The 20,443-nt window shown below is 36.3% G+C and overlaps 3 protein-coding genes across 4 annotated transcripts in view; 1 reads left to right on the top strand and 2 right to left on the bottom strand.

Moving 5' to 3' along the window:
- Nucleotides 1–183: 183 nt before the first annotated feature.
- On the bottom strand, nt 184–1,052 carry LOC123680712 (acylphosphatase-2-like). The gene is made up of 4 exons (XM_045619025.1): nt 761–1,052; nt 685–701; nt 491–600; nt 184–435 (listed from the first exon to the last, which is right to left on the bottom strand). Exons 1-4 carry the CDS (start codon nt 885–887, stop codon nt 321–323), a joined length of 369 nt encoding a protein of 122 aa, XP_045474981.1. The 5' UTR covers nt 888–1,052; the 3' UTR covers nt 184–320.
- Nucleotides 1,053–1,264: 212 nt separating this feature from the next.
- The window catches only part of LOC123679376 (cell growth regulator with RING finger domain protein 1-like), a 55,602-nt gene continuing 36,423 nt past the window's right edge, over nt 1,265–20,443 (top strand). The window contains exons 1-2 of one of the 2 annotated variants that reach the window (XM_045618000.1): nt 1,265–1,525; nt 16,366–16,517. In XM_045618000.1, coding sequence (XP_045473956.1) covers nt 1,419–1,525; nt 16,366–16,517 — 259 coding nt within the window. In that variant the 5' untranslated portion in view covers nt 1,265–1,418. The remainder of the gene's footprint in view (nt 1,526–16,365; nt 16,518–20,443) is intronic. The other variant, XM_045617200.1, reaches the window with a different exon arrangement.
- Nucleotides 11,335–15,220, bottom strand: LOC123681409 (acylphosphatase-1-like). The gene is made up of 4 exons (XM_045620047.1): nt 15,077–15,220; nt 15,008–15,024; nt 11,796–11,905; nt 11,335–11,735 (listed from the first exon to the last, which is right to left on the bottom strand). The coding sequence occupies exons 1-4, from the start codon at nt 15,132–15,134 to the stop codon at nt 11,621–11,623; spliced, it is 300 nt and encodes a 99-aa protein (XP_045476003.1). The 5' UTR covers nt 15,135–15,220; the 3' UTR covers nt 11,335–11,620.

The raw sequence follows: 20,443 nt of genomic DNA, 5'->3' as shown, positions 1-20,443 counted from the left end.
TGGATAATTATTCGAAAATCAAAATAAATTCAAATGAATGGAAATGATATTATTATTGCTGACAATACCAAATATTTTATAATATTGATGGAGGTATACAAGAAAAACTAGTTCAAATAACAACTTGAAAGTATATATTGGCGCATATGTTATGACCTTTTCCTAACAAAAATGTCTCCAATATGCTTTTTAACTATTTATTCACTTAATTATTCAGTGAATTTGTAGAATTCATTGAATCTGTATGTTATATAATGCATGAACAATCCTTCACAATATATAATCAATTTACAACTCATTATGAAGACTAGCTACTGAATTCATCTCCGGATGGAAAAATCATTGAACGTAAAAGCATCTATTTCTTTCTCATTCTTAAATTCAGCCTTATCGATTCTAGAAGTAGGACTTCCTGTTCTCTGAAGCCAATTTTTCCTGAAAAACATTAATGAAATTGGAATGAAGAACTACCGGTAATTTTAACGATTACATTTTGTTAATTTTGTCGACATCCCCTTGGATTGTTCCTTCCACAGTCCCGCCATTTGTATTTCTGCAATATCCTTTTAAGCTCAGATTCTGAGCTTCTTTCTCTGTATACTGAAAATCAATGATACTGTTCGAAATATTACTATCGTAACCATTAATACTTATAATGGATGAATAGAATCATAACTAACATACCTTTCGGAAGAAGACGCCTGAAAAATTGAACTCAATCAGAAGTAATATACAGTGAAATATCAAATATCAGAAATACCTTGAACAATTCCAAATACCTCGAAATCAACAGAAACTAATTTTCTAGACATTTTTTCAGAACTATTTTGGATGAAAACTGTTGAAATGACTAGGAGGATAGATATTATCCAATTGAAGTGTATCATACAAACATTAATTCATTAACGTTCCCCCAAGATATTCAAAATATTTCAAACTTCATTCAATGTTTATATTATTCACATAACAATCACTTTTGCCAACATGAATTGAGATGTCACAAATATTAATATGCAAAATTATACAGTTTATTATATTATTATTAATGATATCGAATCATTTAAACATAATTATCAAACAATCTACTTATTTTGTTGATGTTCAGTTTCTACTTAACTTCCAAATGGATTTATTAATGTAGGTCATTGATAAAATTATCATCAATAAGGTTAGATAGTATTCTATGGCGGCGAGTAGTTCAAATGTAACCCGATTGTCAAAATCAGCTGATTTCAAAACTCGTTAGCAGATAAATGTCATGTTTTTTATCGCATCTGACAGTTTTGCTCTCGAGAGATATCCAATTGTGGTGGTAAGGATAAGTGCGGAAGACGTATAGCTGTCGCAGAGAATATTCAGTTGGTTTCTGACCGCTATGGTATTCGCTTGGGTGGTGTTTAATTTAAGTGACTAGTGAAATGGTGGCTCTTCCTACGTTACTAATGACCGCGGTGGAATTTTCAAACTTTTTCTCGATCTTTGCGGTCCTCCTGGTGTTTTGTGCCATGATTATGTTCATCACGAAGTAAGTACTGCAACAGCTTTCTTGAACGCTTTTACTTCACCGCATCTTCATTTTCATCTCACGCATCTTTTCTTCACTTGAGTGTGTTTGTGGCTTTTCGTTTCTTTGAGCGAATTTTTGTTATTCTGCTTCTTCTCTTATCTTACTGGACCGCAGATGCGACATACGCAATATGTTACATTTTCTTGGTGGTATTGCCATTCACTCTAATTTTCCGGGAAAACACTGCTTTGACTCTGCATTTTTCTATTTTGTGGACAATTTTTTGGGTGCTTTCAATTCATGAAACAATTTTTACCTTACTATTTGAATTATGCGATTGAGAAAAATTGATTGAATTCTTAGGGGAATCAATGCGGTATTGAAACTCATTTTTGGACCGAATGTCAAATATTTCTGCTTTATAATTTTCGATAGAAAGCTCTAGTTTTCAGATGGATAAAATTTTTAGTTTTATTTAAATGTGAATTTCAAAAATTACAGGGGGTTGGAGTTTTTTCTCCAGATGTTATTTGAAAATATCATGTGGGTAAAATAGTCCGAGTTGAACAAAATTTTTTCAACCGATTAATTTGAAAAGTTGGAAACAGTTCAAGTGTTTATTTTTGTTATTATCTGATCTGATGGAAGGAATTTGAAATCTTACATTGATCTTCCTAGAATGAAAATCCGATTTATGAATTTTAGGGCTGAGAAACAGAAATTGAAAAAAAAATACATGCAATTGCAATTTGTAATGAAATTGCACAACTTCAAGCCATAATACTAACAATTTGCATTGATAGGTACTTCACAGAATATTTTCCAGCTTGTAGACCCAACGGGCGCATGAATTAACGAGCGCTCAAAAGCTCTACTGATACCATTCAGCGCTTTTTTTAATTTTCTGTTTTATTGACGTAAAATATTAAATTTATGCGAAAAAAAATCTTTTTTACCAATATGCTGAATAATGATGAGATCTTCAATTATTTCTCAATTTATTCAGCTTTATTGCAATTCTCCCAGTGTTTTGTTTGCAATTATTTTCGGCAAACTCCGAACATGCAACTAAAAGTCGAGATTCCGTTTTTTTTCCATTGCGAATTGTTTTATACTCGATTTTATTCAACACGTGAGCCAACTCGATAATTTATATGCTTGTAGTTGGCTTTTAACGAGTGAGTTTATTATTTTGTTGACTGCACGTGCGTCCAGGGAACTTCTTATCAACAATTTAACAACTTCCTGTAATTCTGTCTATGACCTGGGAAAATAGAGATGAAAAACATGCTATTTTATTTCGTTTTGTCAGCCGATAATGATACTGTTAACCACTTTTTGTGGTATCGTATATTTTCGAATTCGATCCTTTGGTTAGCTTGTGCAGATGGATTGAAAAAACATTAAAACAATGAGGAAAAGACTGCCATGAAGTCTGGTGCTTTTGGGCGCTCGCTCACTTATGCGCTATAAGCTCGGCTATACGTTATCTTCAAGAGCGCAATTGAAATATGAATGAATGAGTATTTCAAAGCTTCAAGTTGGTGTTTTTCTCTCTTTTTTCTTTATTCTTCTTGAATTTTTTATGGTTCTGAAAACACTCAAAATTTCAACTTCGTCGTTTCTATGGCCACAGGAATATTGGAGAACCATAGAAAATTCAACCAGAATATTGCTATTCTTCTTTGGTTTATGCGATCAACATGAAATTTTGCACGAGGTTTTTAAATTTGTCATTTTTCATTCAAATGCAATTTGAATTTGTTCATTTTTTGAGAAGGGTGTAAAAATAGACTATTTCTGGTCAGATTGGAAAGTTTTTTCCATTGTACAAACAGGGTACCTATTTATTAATATAATTCCAGCAGTGGCGACCTTTAAAATGTTTTTCAGTTATACTGGTAACTATTCCATATTATGATGAAATTTCGAAATTGATTATCATAATTTGTGTACTTATTATAGATTCAATGTTTCCAAACCCGCGATAAGTAAATTGAATACATATATGTATTTCAAAGGCAACTGTTACAATCATTTATAAAGACACTTTATTTTCTGGTATTCTCGAGTCTGAAACATATTGAGCTTTCAACTCCGTATCTAGCCTCATGGAGAATTGACAGTCTCGAGAATATTATTAAAATTTTTTTTGAAAATTTCAGTTTACAGCCTATAAATCCTGAAATAATGGACTAATCGGTTAACTACAGCTTTTTTCGCAATGTACGTCATCGTATCAATCGGAAGAATGATATAAACTTTCCATGTACGAACTTTTAATTTTTAGTTTTTTTTAAAGGTATTTTTTTAGGTACGGAAAATTTTCGTGAATTTTTTCGAACAAAAAATTTTCGGGCGAGTACGAAATAGGGCTCATTGGGGATATTTTATTTTAACATCGCTTACCGATTGTTTGTAGAGCTCACAGTTTATGAGAATTTTCAACTCGAAATTTGGAAGAAAACCGTAAAAATTGAATTTCTACACAAAAACCTTAATATTTGCTGAAATATTCGAGGGTATTCTTCACTTCTCCCAAGCTAATTTTTTAATGAATCTAAGAATCTTTGTAATTTACAGAATTATAAGTTTCTACAAGGTACTTACATATTATAATGTAGGAATAGATGTTCGATTTTTCAACAAAACCCTGAGAACTGAAAAGTTGTAGTTTTTGTGAGAAAAGTTGCTGCTTGATGCCGTTATCTGTTAATTGGCCTCCAAGGTGTCGTGATGTAATACCTTTGGATTTCTTTCAGTGGAATATTTGCAGTCTTCGGTCGGTGCTAATAAACCTCAAGTAGAAGACGTTTTCAAATTGAACACACAACGATAATTAGATTACACTTGATTGATTATCGAAAGTAATCGAGAATTGGGTTCATTGAATTCGTTTCCGTGAAAGACGCCTTAGATGTTATTTTTCTGAGTTCTAATTAAGACCAGAAAATACGTTAATCCAGTATTCTGATCCATCCCTATGCAATGACCTTTCTTGGACTGTTTTCGTTCTAAAAAAAAATTACTTTTCTTTGAAAATTATTCCTACTGGAATTTTATTCAGATGCACTTTGAATAATAAGTGAATTCACACTTTAAACCAATTCACTTCAAGAACATTTATTGAATATATTATTAAATACATATAATATATGGAGCGCTTATTATATCTATTTTTGTATGTTTAGGTTAGGTTGCAGTTTGTACCATTATTAAACATAGGTCGAACTCTATATTGAGACGTCAGTCTCTTTCTCGCTAGCCTTTCTAAATTTATCCATTATAAAGGGTGTTTTTTTTTAGAGCTATAGAACTTTAAATTGCAATAAAACAACAATGGATTATTCGATTGACATGAATTTTATTTATCCGCAAGATAATCTTGTGGCATTACATTTTAAATGTGATTTCTGGCATATGACCGCCACGGCTGGCTCGGATGTAGTCCAATCTGGACGTCCAATTTTCGATGACTTTTTCCAACATTTGTGGCCGTATATCGGCAATAACACGGCGAATGTTGTCTTCCAAATGGTCAAGGGTTTGTGGCTTATCCGCATAGACCAATGACTCTACATAGCCCCACAGAAAGAAGTCTAGCGGTGTTAAATCACAAGATCTTGGAGGCCAATTGACAGGTCCAAAACGTGAAATTAGGCGGTCACCAAATGTGTCTTTCAATAAATCGATTGTGGCACGAGCTGTGTGACATGTTGCGCCGTCTTGTTGGAACCACAGCTCCTGGACATCATGGTTGTTCAATTCAGAAATGAAAAAGTTAGTTATCATGGCTCTATACCGATCACCATTGACTGTAACGTTCTGGCCATCATCGTTTTTGAAGAAGTACGGACCAATGATTTCACCAGCCCATAAAGCGCACCAAATAGTAAGTTTTTCTGGATGTAACGGTGTTTCGACATACAATTGAAGATTAGCTTCACTCCAAATGCGGCAGTTTTGTTTGTTGACGTAGCCATTCAACCAGAAGTGCGCTTCATCGCTAAACAAAATAAAATGGACGTAGTGCGCGATACGTATTCCGCACAGAACCATTATTTTCGAAATAAAATTGCACTATTTGCAAGCGTTGTTCAGACGTGAGTCAGTTATGCCAACTCAAAGGTATAAATCTCGAAAAAAAACACCCGTCATAACAGCCAATCACGAACAATTTGGGTTTCGTCGATTCCGTTCCGGTAATTTCGATGTCAAAGATGCAGCACGCACTGGAAGGCCAATTGTTGAAAATGTCGATAAAATCATGGACATTGTCGAGCCCGACCGTCTTGTAAGCACTGTTTCGATTACCCAAGAGCTAAAGATTGCACAAAAAACCGTGTGCATAACCATTTGCATAAGGCGTATGGAACCATTTGCATAAGGCTGGTCTCAAGAAGAAGCTCGATGTATGGGTACCACAAGAGTTAACCCAAAAAAACCTCATGGACCGAATTTCCATCTGTGAATCGCAACAAAATCGACCTTTTTTTGTGGCTGTTGGAGACTGGTGATGAGAAGTGGATCTCTTACGACAACGTCAAGCGAAAACGGTCGTGGTTGAAATGCGGTAAACCGTTTGGTCCCACTGCCAAATTTTTGAAAATACCTCGGAATATACGTTTTCTGAAAAGCAGCGAGCTTTATCGTTAAACTAGCAGCATCCACGATTTCTTCCACAAGTACAAGAAATCTTCAATAGGGGAATAAATTGGACTTAATTTATTGCAAGTAGTTCTGCTAGCTTCACTGGCGTACTGGGGTTTATTTATTTATTAGTCTAGCAAGGAATAATTTGAGCATTATGTAAATTCTTTTAACTTTGAAGACAAATCCATGAAACTTTTGTGAACGTTATATTAATATTTTGCCTTGGATTTGTTCGGTCTCAAATTCAGGAAGATATTTTTCATCATATTTCATCAACTCTGGCTTTTGTTACAACGATAAACGAATCGATTATCAAGGAAATGATTTGATATGCAATGAGATTGTAATCGAAAATCGTTATTTATTCAAAAAATTCTTGTTGGCCTCAGCTTAACGCCTCAGCCAGCATTTTAGATTGTCGTCTGGAAAAGTATCTCTTTTACAGACACTTTTTCTTGTTACTAGTCATACTTGTTACAGAAGACACTTCAAGGCCGAACAACTCCCTTCCAGTGTAGACATCTGCACAAATTAAGAACATAAAAAGAATTAAAATCCATAACTCAATATCTCCAACCTAACAAGGCCGAACATACATTATTAAAATGACAATAATGGATGGTAGTCAAGGATGCCAACGCAAGATTAACAAATGTCCCACCGAAAGAAGCGCTTATCATCCTATGAAGTCGTTAACGATGAACTCGATTCGAATATTTCTAGCCAAAAAGGGAAACAATCATTTGCGGTGACGAATTTTCCATCGAATTTTCAACCTTGCTCTTGACCGCAATAAAACTGTCCAAGAGAATAATACGACGAAGATCCTCGTATGTGACCTGCATCCAGACTGTCGATCAAGTATCCTTTCTTAATCGTCATCATCATTGTTAATTGATGGCGTTGAGGACGCTAGTTGCGTGAACATCCGATAAATTGACGAGAGGAAAAAATTTCCAACGACCAATCAAGTTAATGTCTAGCCCAACCATCCGTTAGAGAACAATGGCGTGACAATGAACTGCGTTTATTTTTGGATGTGTAAGAGCAATTTAGACGTGGAGATCGAAGAAAAAATCCTTATTTAATCTTTATGAAGGGTGTTTTTTTTAGAGCTATAGAACTCTAAATTGCAATAAAACAACGATGGATTGTTCGATTGACATGAATTTTATTTATCCGCAAGATAATCTTGTGGCATTACATTTTAAATATGATTTCTGGCATATGACCGCCACGGCTGGCTCGGATGGGGTCCAATCTGGACGTCCAATTTTCGATGACTTTTTCCAACATTTGTGGCCGTATATCGGCAATAACACGGCGAATGTTGTCTTCTAAATGGTCAAGGGTTTGTGGCTTATCCGCATAAACCAATGACTTTACATAGCCCCACAGAAAGTAGTTCAGCGGTGTTAAATCACAAGATCTTGGAGGCCAATTCACAGGCCCAAAACGTGAAATTAGGCTGTCACCAAACGTGTCTTTCGATAAATCGATTGTGGCACGAGCTGTGCGACATGTTGCGCCGTCTTGTTGGAACCACAGCTCCTGGACATCATGGTTGTTCAATTCAGGAATGAAAAAGTTAGTAATCATGGCTCTATACCGATCACCATTGACTGTAACGTTCTGGCCATCATCGTTTTTGAAGAAGTACGGACCAATGATTCCACCAGCCCATAAAACGTACCAAACAGTCAGTTTTCTGGATGTAACGATGTTCCGACATACACTTGAGGATTAGCTTCACTCCAAATGCGGCAGTTTTATTGTTGACGTATCCATTCAACCAAAAGTGCGCTTCATCGCTAAACAAAATAAAATGGACGTAGTGCGCAATACGTATTCCGCAAAGAACCATTATTTTCGAAATAAAATTGCACTATTTGCAAGCGTTGTTCAGGCTATTCATGATGAATTGCCAAACCAAACTGAGAATAAATCACTTGACAGCTGTTAAATCGGTCGCCATCTTGAACAGTTATGCCAACTTAAAGTTATATACCTCGAAAATAAACACCCGTCACTAACTAAAAATCATATGGATTTATTACTAGCACCGCCTTCTGTGCATCAGATCGGGGACTTTTCAATTGGCCTAATATGTTTCAATTTTGATGTTTTTAAGTCTACATGTCTTAAATGTCAAACTGAAATTTGATTGAAAGGGTACATTTTCGATATCACAAGTCAAAGTAAGATTAAGTTTATTTCGAAAATAAGTATTTATTAATGACTTGATAGTATGATGAAAATCAAAGTGTTTATTATAGAAAAAAACTATATATTTATAAATGGTTTGATAGTGTGATTCCTAATCGTTTTGGCGGGACATCCGTTATTATTATTATTATATTATTATCGTTTTTGATACTTGCCTACCCGTTATTATTTCCATTTTAATAATAGGCTTCTGAGTGGTCCTCATTTGGAGTCATTTCTAGGTTGAAGAGATGTAATTGAGAGTTAGTTTTAAAATGAATATCCTTTGTACTTATGTTTGAAAAAAAAACACACGATCTTCTTTTCCATTTATTCGGCAAAAGCCACAAATCAAAATAGTAGTTTGGGAACGGGTAAGCTTTATACCATCATCATCCAACAAAACTATAGAGTAAAGGAATCAGCACATCCTGTAGAAATACCAATTAAATCACCAATCAGATCTTCCCTCGTTTCGGACACTGTTGTCCTTCGACATACCCAGATTTGACACCAATTGAGAATTTTTTTGGGTGAAGTTCAGATTGATGAAAAATTCGAGTCGATTCTACCGGTTGGTTGGATTCCTTTACCCTCTTTAAAGCCCGTCTGAAATATTTATATTTCTACCTACAGGGAGGCCCTTTACGTTAACGAAGACCCACGCATCGCATGGATTTGGTAATTACCCTAGTCTATAAATGGAATCTAATCCGGGAATCAGTGCCAAAAATACCCTTCGTGGAAACCATCACGTGGGGGTATCGTGTATATATATACAGGGTGACTTCACCATCTGCTCGACTAACCCTTAACATTTATTTTGAGTTTTGGATAAGTTTAAGGATAGAATCTTGTCGGGGGCTTTGTAAAAATCTCAGATATCGAAAAGTTTTTGGGATACCTTACCCTAACGTGTTAAAAAAGTCCTACTCAATTTTTTGAGTTATTGACAAAGTATCTAAAAGGATATTTTTTCGATACTCTTTCAGAAAGTGACTAATTCGAATATCTAGATAATTTTGTATCTTAGCCAGCTCTGTTTGGCACCAAATATCATTCATCTCATTCCGTACAATCTAATTTTTTTTTGTCGTGCGTTTCATTTCGAATGATAACGTAATGTGAATCGTAATTTACGAAGTATGCCATATAAATAGATTGGATGATGCCACAACTGAGTGCTCAAGAAGAAAAGAACGCATTTCATTTCATCGTCAGTCATTTCAACATATTTCCATCAACATCAACGTGGTTTCTAACGTGCTATTACGTTTCACCTACAGGAGGTTTGACGAAATCTACGAAGACCCAGAGGGCAATCCCAGACACATTTGGTAAAGATACTATATGATTTAATTCTGAAATTTTTAATACCCACTTCTCTATAAATGAGCTTTTGAAATCGTGCCCCATAAGTGTCATTTATGTGAGAGGTTTTTGATGTTGGCCTAATTTTATTTTTATTATATTGATATTGATGTGCTAGGTTGGTAGCAATGTAGAGCTGGTGATAATTTTATGACGTTTGGTTTGCTAGGTTAGAAATTGCAGGACAAAATGAGTAAAGGTACATAATAAAGGAATGCGCGAGAGAATACCAACTGAAAATAGTTAAAAGAGAAACACTTTAGTCGAATCTTTCTGGGTTGATAATTTCAAAATGTTTCTTCGAGACTTTGATAATGCAAGGTCCAAGAAGTCTCTGCATCAAAAATATGCTCCACCTCCCCACTGGATTATTTACAGGACATTATTATTATTTAAATAGCTCGAAATGATTCTTTCTTGACGCTGTAACGATTCGATTCATAAATATTCCTCGGGTATAATAACTAATGGGTGTTTTTTTTTTTGAGGTATATAACTTTAAGTTGGCATTACTGTTCGAGATGGCGACCGCTTTAACAGCTGTCAAGTGATTTATTCTCAGTTTGGTTTGGCAATTCATCATGAATAGACTCACGCCTGAACAACGCTTGCAAATAGTGCAATTTAATTTCGAAAATAATGGTTCTGTGCGGAATACGTATCGCGCACTACGTCCATTTTATATTGTTTAGCGACGAAGCGCACTTCTGGTTGAATGGCTACGTCAACAAACAGAGCTGCCGCATTTGGAGTGAAGCTTATCCTCAAGTGTATGTCGAAACACCGTTACAACCAGAAAAACTGAATGTTTGGTGCGCTTTATGGACTGGTGGAATCATTGGTCCGTACTTCTTCAAAATCGATGATGACCAGAACGTTACAGTCAATGGTGATCGATATAGAACCATGATTACTAACTTTTTCATTCCTGAATTGACGAACCATGATGTCCAGGAGCTGTGGTTCCAACAAAACGGCGCAACATGTCACACAGCTCGTGCCACAATCGATTTATTGAAATACACGTTTGGTGACCGCCTAATTTCACGTTTTGGACCTGTGAATTGGCCTCCAAGATCTTGTGATTTAACACCGCTAGACTACTTTCTGTGGGGCTATGTAAAGTTATTGGTCGATGCGTATAAGCCACAAACTCTTGACCATTTGGAAGACAACATTCGCCGTGTTATTGCCGATATACGGCCACAAATGTTGGTAAAAGTCATCGAAAATTGGACGTCCAGATTGGACTACATGCGAGCCAGCCGTGGCGGTCATATGCCAGAAATCATATTCAAAATGTAATGCCACAAGATTATCTTGCGGATAAATAAAATTCATGTCAATCGAATAATCCATCGTTGTTTTATTGCAATTCAAAGTTCTATAGCTCTAAAAAAACACCCTTTACATTATTAAAAATAGTAGATGGCTTTATCTTTTTAAAAATAATAGATGGCTTTATCTTTTGTATAGTTTCTTTGGAATTTTGACCAATTATCACCTTTGAGTAGTTAAATATTTCTGCCAAGTTTCTTAGAAAAATTTTCAGAGACTATTTGCAGTTGGAGGTAATCCATAACAACTATATTCATCCATGTTGTTCATAACATTTATGAGAACAAAAAAAATGAGAACCAAATATTGAATTATTGACGCTAACAATGCACACATTCACATAATTGAATTTATCTCCAGAATCCTCGAACAAATAAACTGAACATTTCACAATATCCTGACCGAACATCCTAAACAAACAAATAAAATTTTATTATACCACAAAATATACGAACGTGCTTTCTTTTCAAGATCCGCTTACTAATTAATTACTAAAGATTTTTATGTTAATTCGGCGGTGATGGTGGCGAAATTCTCGTATTTCGCTCATTTCTTTATCGAGAAATCGTTGAAAGATGCAGAAGTTATCTGCTTCTCGTTCCTGAACTCTGCTTTCTCTATCTTAGATTTCGGACTACCGGTTTTTTGAAGCCACACTTTCCTGAAATTTAAAGATTGAATGAGGTGAATGTCGATGCGTGAAATTTTTTTTGTAACTTACATCATGTTGACTTTGTCCATGTCTCCTTGCAGTATGCCTTTGACAGTTCCTCGTTTGGTGTTCATGCAGTAACCCTTAAGGTTCAATGTTTGGGCTTCTTTTTGAGTGTGCTAGGAGTTAAAGTTTGGTGTTAGTAAAGTAGTTTCCAATAAGAGGTTTCATTTTGAATAGCCCACTATCTGGGCAGCTATCCCTTTTGAAGCTGTCATCTTTTGACATTTGACAAGTAACAACTACGCCATTACTAAAAATGATATGATAGACGCCACAACAATGCATTGACATGGTTAAAATTCACTAGAAAAATGGGGAAAATTCTGTAGTCACAGTTCGCAAAAGTAAAGCATTTTTGAGACATACTTAAATCTGAAAAAGGTTACAGAAATGAGGTCTTAAAGCTTCTAAAGTTTAGTTAACACGAGAACTTAAACCGGTCGATTTCATCGAAAAATCATCTTCAGTGATGGACCCATTTTCACCTCTGAGGCTACGTTAATAAACTGAATAGTTATATTTGGGGCTCGGAAAATCTAAGAATGATTGTTGCAAGCCCTCTCTATTTTCAACGTGTCAAGACGGCGCTACGTGTCGAACAAGCAACGAAACAATCGCAATCTTGCAAGAAAAGTTTCCTTGGCAACCGAGATATTGTGATTTAACACCTTTAGACTTTTTTTTTGGGTCTACGCCAAAGAAAACGGCTATGCTCCACAATTGATTCAAGGTCTTTAAATGGAATTCGTGAAGTTACTAATGTCATACTTCCACAAATGTATCATTCCTATTGGAAAACCCTTTATAATAAACTATATTATAAAATAAACATTGCTTTAGATTTGTCAAGGTGATTGGTTGTGGTAACTCTATAATTTGTTTCAAGTCATTTCGATTAAATAACATTATGCATTACACTTCAATGAAATAATAACTTCAATTTGAGTATCTATCTGGTAATCTGGTAATCAAGAATGAAACAATAATACTATTTGCATTTCGAAAGGAAATTTATACAATGCCAGTGGGCGTGGCACTCTACTTCCCACGACAAACATGAAACAAAAGTTGTAGAGAATGCTCTGAATTGCAAAAATGTTTTTCATCTCAGAAGTGACAAGAAAGCTGGTAGACTTGGAAGCAATACTCAAGTCAAAAGTTTTCACCGGTTTGTTGGATTTAATAAATGAAATGTCAAGACCCTTCGGAAATTATCATATATGAAGAAAAAATCTGAAAAATCAACCATATTCGGTAACTATTTGTTAATGTTTCAATCCAACAGTACTCATTCCCAATGGCAAATACACTGCGCAAAAAAATTAACGCACATTATGGAAATCTCAAATTTATTCTACAACTGAAGGTGTTCTCAATGATAATTATTTTTATACAGATGTTTTTTCCCAGCAGGAATAAAAAAAGATGAGATTATCAGATTTTGAATGTATTGGCTCCATTCTGAAATCAGTTGTTCTCGATCAATTCTAGTGATCAATAGTTTTTCTTTCGTTTGATTTTCTACACTCGATCGCTATGAAACGCGAAACACGCAATTTGAGAGGAATGTGCCCAAGCGGTAGTTTTGCGAGATGAAGGGTGGACATACACAAGAATTGCAGAAATGTTTGGAGTTTCCCATACAAGTGTTTCCAGAATGTTGCAGCGATTCAGGGAGACAGGTTTGAATGTCCGAAGACCAGGACTGGGTAGACCACGGGTAGCAACTGCCATTCAAGAACGTTACTTGAGAGTTTCTTCGTTGAGACAACGGTTTGCAACCGCTCGCCTCCTTCAAAATCAGCTTGAGCAAACTCATGGGGTGCAAATTAGCACTCAGACAATAAGAAATCGCCTCAGAGAATATGATTTAAGGCTTCGTGTCGCGGCAAGAGGCCCAGCTCTTACCCCAGCCCATCGAAGGGCGCGTTTGGATTTTGCGAGAGAGCATATCCATTGGGAAGAGGCTGATTGGGAAAGAGTTCTCTTCACAGATGAGTCTAGATTCTGCCTCTACCATTGTGATCGACGTTCCCTTGTATACAGACGTCCACATGAAAGATATGCTCAGTGCAATTTCCTGAATACTACTGGTTTCGGGGGAGGATCGATTATATGAGGTTTGGGACAACCTCAATAGAAGGCTGAGAAGTTCAGAAAATCATCCAGCTACTCTTAATGACTTAGGAATCCAACTCAGAGAAATCTTGGAAGGATTAGATCAGAACATTTTAAGATCACTCATTTTGAGTATGAACCGTCGTTGCCGAGCTGTAATTAACGCAAGGGTTGGAAATACCAAGTATTAAATCACTTATCAGCATCCAGTATTTTGAAAATTGTTTATTTCTCTTCGTTCACATAAGATTCGATGAAATCCTGAATTTTTCTTTCATTTAATGTGTCTTGTTTCGTTCAAAACCTTCCCGAGAGAACATAAAAAATAAGTTATAAAGTCAATGTAGAGTTAACTTTCATTAAAATTGAGATTTTCAGAATGTGCTTTAATTTTTTTGCGCAGTGTATTTCAAACAAATTCTTTCTAATTTTAGAATGTAGTAGAACGTTTCTGATGATAATAATTATTATTATTGGGAAACTTGCCTTATCAATGTGATATTCGACTTGGTTATTTCTCTTGACAAGAATGAATAGACATTGACTTGAACCCAGAAGGCCAATTACACCCTTGGAGACCACATTTTTGTACATAGGTATTAATGTGCTCTCAAAAGGGTTCATGAGCTTTCAATATGAAATTTCATAAGAAGATTGGAATTGTTATGCTAAATTAATTAAATTAAATAGATCGATGTGTTCAGTTTTCAGCGGTCGAAAAAAAAATAAGATCAGGACCCATGAAGTGAGATTAACCTAAAAAAATTCATCGATTTAACGTTAGAACAAACCTCGATGGTTTGAAAAATTTGTCAATACAGTCATGATAGAACATCTTTCAATATTTGTATCTCTCAACATGGAACGAATCGACAAGAAATCACGTAATATTACGTTAACAACCAATTTTGACCGATTGATTGGAGTTCAAGACCATATCTCGACAGGAAATCATTTCAGAACCACCAGCGAGATTGCCGCTAGATACTAATGGGAAAATTAGCAGGCACTAGACACATTTCCATCAATTTTCACGTGTGATACAACTCCCAGCTAATCTATGACTCTCATAACCATCGATTTGGACGCTTCTTGCTCACCTTTCGGAAGAAAACTCCTGAAAACGTAGTTTGAAGTGAATGAAACGTCGAAAATTGAAAATTTGGTACCTTGTACGTGTCCAAAGACCTCGAAATCGACGGAGATCAATCTTGAAGATGAGGCCATCGCTCTGTCTGGTTGGTGATGATGAGGCTGGCAGGAAATACAGTTCGAACATCAAACAATTAATTTGTAAATGTCGTTCGTTGCCAGGAAACGGTTAATGGGCTATCGATGTAGCTGGGAAATTCGTATTTGAAGTTTGCTAGTTGGTACAGGGGGCGTTCAGCAAGTAAAGGGTTATCCATTTTGTGGTTTAGAGCTATAGAACTTTAAATTGCAATTAAACAACGATGGATTATTCGATTGATATGAATTTTATTTATCCGCAAGATAATCTTGTGGCATTACATTTTAAATATGATTTCTGGCATATGACCGCCACTGCTGGCTCGGATGTAGTCCAATCTGGACGTCCAATTTTCGATGACTTTTCTCAAAATTTGTGGCCGTATATCGGCAATAACACGGCGAATGTTGTTTTCCAAATGATCAAGGGTTTGTGGCTTATCCGCATAGACCAATGACTTTACATAGCCCCACAAAAAGTAGTCTAGCGGTGTTAAATCACAAGATTTTGGAGGCCAATTCACTGGTCCAAAACGTGAAATTAGGCGGTCACCAAACGTGTCTTTCAATAAATCGATTGTGGCACGAGCTGTGTGACATGTTGCGCCGTCTTGTTGGAACCACAGCTCCTGGACATCATGGTTGTTCAATTCAGGAATGAAAAAGTTAGTAATCATGGCTCTATACCGATCACCATTGACTGTAACGTTCTGGCCATCATCGTTTTTGAAGAAGTACGGACCAATGATTCCACCAGCCCATAAAGCGCACCAAACAGTCAGTTTTTTTGGATGTAACGGTGTTTCGACATACACTTGAGGATTAGCTTCACTCCAAATGCGGCAGTTTTGTTTGTTGACATAGCCATTCAACCAGAAGTGCGCTTCATCGCTAAACAAAATAGTGCGCGATACGTATTCCGCACAGAACCATTATTTTCGAAATTAAATTGCACTATTTGCAAGCGTTGTTCAGGCGTGAGTCTATTCATGATGAATTGCCAAACCAAACTGAGATAAATCACTTGACTGCTGTTATATCGGTCGCCATCTTGAACAGTAATGCCAACTTAAAGTTATTTACCTCGAAAAAAAACACTCTATATCTTTGCAGAATGTAGCTTTTACTTTACTCACCAACTTTTCGTTTCTCTATCTCCTCTCAAAACAAAGCCTGATTGTCATGTTTCATGTTTGAGAAATATTAACATACATCCCTTAATTTGCAGGAACATGATGATCCTTAGGGTCCACGGGGATGACCTGGTATTCTCAACGTCCATCCACAACGTGGCGCCCAGAATACCACAGATGAACATGATGAAGGTCCACATACCGTTTACTTTCAAGCTTCTGGAAACCTCCAAGTCGTCATACAATGGTGAGTTGTAACAATCAAAATAAACTTTCCTATGTTGACGTTCTCTGCACCACTGTAGTCGTTGCCGGCGATGCTCAACCGTCAGAGGTAACACAAGATGGGGTCGATATTGCTGCAGTCCAAAAGACTTTATCCGGCGGTAAACGTTCAGACAGTTACAGGATGGCCTTGTTCTCCTAACCACTCATCAGCTAAAGATCGAGTTGTCGCAAATCGGTCTCTAATGGCCATAAGTCTTAGACGTCGATCTTGAACTTCACTTATGCCCCTTCAACATCCGATGCCTACTCTTCTTCGATTTTGGGCATTATCACACCACGCTTGACAATATCTCATAACAGTATTTCTGTTCGTACGGTTAGCGATTTTTTGAAATGACAACCCCGCCTCCCGTGGACCAATAATTCGACCTCTTTCAAATTCACTTAACTGGTGATAAATTCCGCGTATATGTGCTCTAGGCTCTAGGCATTTCAACAACAACTAAACATCGACTTTGGATCTCCTCGAACAGCTGGTTTGTTGTAAACTTTAAAAAACTTGCAAAAAACGACTATCATATTTAAGTTACAAAAATTCTTTACATGAGAAATCTTCACGATTTTTTTTCCAGATTCAATCATTTACTCCCTGCTATACTATCTATGTTTTACCAAAATAAATTTAAAATTTGAACAGCTTCTTCTGGGGTGTTGCAGATTCTTTGTCAGTTAGTAAATGTATATACAACAGTTATGCTGATTTTAATATGCGCTAAAAAGCTCTTGAAAGTAGATCAGCTCCAGATTAATATATCTTGTCATTTCAAATCTCCTCTAATTGATGAGGATATTTATAATTCCATCTATCTTCTACCCAAATATGTTAATGTCTTTCGCGAAGCAGATACATCGAAAAATTATGCGGATTTCGAGGAATATTTCGGCCAAACCTCTTTTTACCGTAGGTATCGCAAATATTTGGGCGATATATTCGCACGAAATGAGATACACAAAGGTGTTAATGATAAATTCAAATTTTGTTCCCATTTTCTTGTGTCTACCCGAACGTGTCTACCTGAACGGGCTCCTAGATGGTTTATCGACCCAAAGTTCGGCGAACGGAGACGAATTGATGCAAATCGATACATTCGCGTTTCGATAATGCATTAGATCCGTTGATGAAAGCCATTCATTATCATTTCGGGATCTGCAATATGATGCAGGTCGGATTTCATCAATATTCATGTTGTTTATGATGGTGATGTTGTGAGTTCTTTGGCTTTTAGATTCCAATTATAGCTGAATCTAGAAGATCGCAATGAGTACATAGGCGTACAACTGTACTTCCGACGTTTTTTTTTCCGAAATTCGAGGCTTTATTGTGAAAAATCTTTTATGATTCAAAGTATTGTCCATCGCTGGCCACTACTTTATCCCATCTTTCAGGCAGCGTACGAATCCCGCGTTAAAAAAACTGGTCATCTTTCGAAACGATCCACGAATCGATTTTTTACTTCTTCATAAAACCGGAAAAGCTGATCAGCCAGGCCATGTGCCATTGATCAAAACAAAAGATAGTCCGAAAGAGCAACGTCTGGAGAATACGGCGGGTGGGGTAGAACTTCCTATTTCAACGTTTCCAAATATGTATGTCTTAACCACTTTTGAAACATGGGGTCGAGCATTGTCATGCTGTAAAATCACTTTATCATGTCTCTCGTTGTATTGCGGCCGTTTGTCTTGCAGTGCTCGGCACAAACGCATTCCTTACGTACGATAACGATCGCCTGTGATTGTTCCAGTCGGTTTTAACAACTCAGAATACACTACGCCGAGCTGGTCCCTCCAAATACTGAGCTTGAGCTTGGTACCGTGAATATTCGGTTTGCCGTCGACGTGGAAGCATAGCCGGGATATCTCCATGATTTACTGCGCTTGGTATTATCGTAATGAACCCATTCTTCGTCCACAGTCATAATGCGATGCAGAAATCCTTTCCGTCTATGCCTTGCAAGCAGCTGTTCACAAGCAAACAAACGCCGTTCAACATCTCTCGGCTTCAACTCTTACGACACGTATTGAAATGGCATGCTGCATCATTCTCAATGATCATGCCATTTCTTGTTGCGTTTGACACGAGTTTCGATCAAGTAACGCCTCCAATTCTGCATCTTCGAAAACCTTCTCTCCTCCACCGCCATGCTAGTCTTCGACGTTGAAATCGCTCTTCTTGAATCGTTGAAAACGCTCTCAGCACGTTCTTTCACTAATAGCGGCCCAACCATAGGTATTTGAGAGCATTAGATGAGCCTCAGCCGCAGATTTCTTCATATTGAAGCAGAAAATTAAAACCTCTTGCAAATGACGATAATTTGGCTCGTTAGCTGACATGTTCAATCGAGAATTACTTTATAATGCAGAAACAAATCGACTAATATTCCGATGGCGTTATGTTTACAACTATCTAAGCTTGAACACTTCGTGAATATCCTAATTCTGAATTACTTTCAATTACTGAATTGTTCCAGCCGTTACTAATTGCCAATCGAAAATAAATGAAACAAAATGTACAGTGTTAAAAACTTATTATTACTACCGATTTCATTGAAGTATATATATACATATCGTTTAAATAATAATATTTAACGATAATTACATGGTTTCCACCAACTGACCAATCAGGAAAATTCGTATAATTTGTCTTTGAACTACGCCCACCTTCAACTGTTCAACTAGGTATTCCCATTATTAGTTTTGAACAATCGACGTCGCGTACAAGTTAATAACATAATTCTGAACTCGTCCATCGATGTCGCAAGCTATTGTACAACCTTCATGACGGGTAATTGACCTTTTTCAATTATCAGAAATAGTAGCGTCAATAATTATACCCAGATCTGCCAAGGAAGGTCTCCATATAAGGCTCAATCGAGAGTGGCTACTTCGCTATTTACTAAAACAAAAAAAAAAACTAATACAGTATTCTGATCCATAGATATGCTTCTTCAGTAGTTTCATCACACATTTTTTCAATAATCATTTGAAAAAAACCGCTTTGGAAATGCATCAGAGTAATAAACAGATAGAGGGAGCATATGTCATTTTTCAGTAAGCAAATTTTGTCCCCAACATGAACTATCAAATTTGACAAAAACCGCGTGGAAATGAAAATATATCAGTGATACGATATTTCACTCAATTCGCGAGTTTCTTCACAAAGAACGCATTTCTTATGTCCCATAGTGAATCAACGTTTCATATTAACTCAAAATATATTGAAATAAATACCTAAATATATCAGAAATTCAGAAAACTAACTTCAAGCGCGCCAACTGACGTGAAACAACCGATGACACTAGGAGAGCAAAAGTTGCCAAACTTTGGATTTCAGCAGGTAGATATAGAAAATAATCAATATTCTGCTTATCATTAATTCGACAATTAGGAAAAATATCGGATTCCAAATATTCAAATTCGCATATTTAATCGAGAATCACTCAAATAAATATATTTCATTCAATATAATATACGTTCATAACGATATAGTAAAATTGTGGATTTGGATATATCACAATCTGACAACGTAATCTAACCATGTTGGGGACATGTAAAATTTGCGTATACCTACTCCCCTTATCTCTATGATATCCACTAAAGGAAAATGGAACATTATTATTAAGATGCATAGAAAATCTGGGGTGTCTTCTTATACCTGTTAAACTTGGGGACAAAACGGGAGATTTTTCTGATTTATACCTACTTGATTTCGAGGGATCGCGTCTATTTTTGTGTTCGTAAATATGAAGTGGCTTAAAGGAGAAGAAGAAGAAATATGAAATGTCATATTGACAATTGATTTATTCCTTCTCAGATCTCATCAACTAAAAGCATTGGCACATGCACAATTATCGTTGTTCTGAAAGATTATCTGTTAGATATCATCCG

The sequence above is a fragment of the Harmonia axyridis genome, chromosome 1 (genome assembly GCF_914767665.1).
Source record: "Harmonia axyridis chromosome 1, icHarAxyr1.1, whole genome shotgun sequence".
Lineage (NCBI taxonomy): Eukaryota > Metazoa > Arthropoda > Insecta > Coleoptera > Coccinellidae > Harmonia > Harmonia axyridis.
Note: the sequence above shows the minus strand (reverse complement) of the source record. Positions and strands in the feature narration are given on the sequence as shown.

Excerpts from the sequence above, each read along its gene's own strand:
- LOC123681409 (XM_045620047.1), bottom strand. The coding sequence starts at position 15,134 with ATGGCCTCATCTTCAAGATTGATCTCCGTCGATTTCGAGGTCTTTGGA. Across the intron at positions 11,736-11,795 it reads ATGGACAAAGTCAACATGAT|GAAAGTGTGGCTTCAAAAAA; the intron begins GTAAGTTACAAA and ends TTTAAATTTCAG.
- LOC123680712 (XM_045619025.1), bottom strand. The coding sequence starts at position 887 with ATGATACACTTCAATTGGATAATATCTATCCTCCTAGTCATTTCAACA. Across the intron at positions 436-490 it reads GTCGACAAAATTAACAAAAT|GAAAAATTGGCTTCAGAGAA; the intron begins GTAATCGTTAAA and ends AATGTTTTTCAG.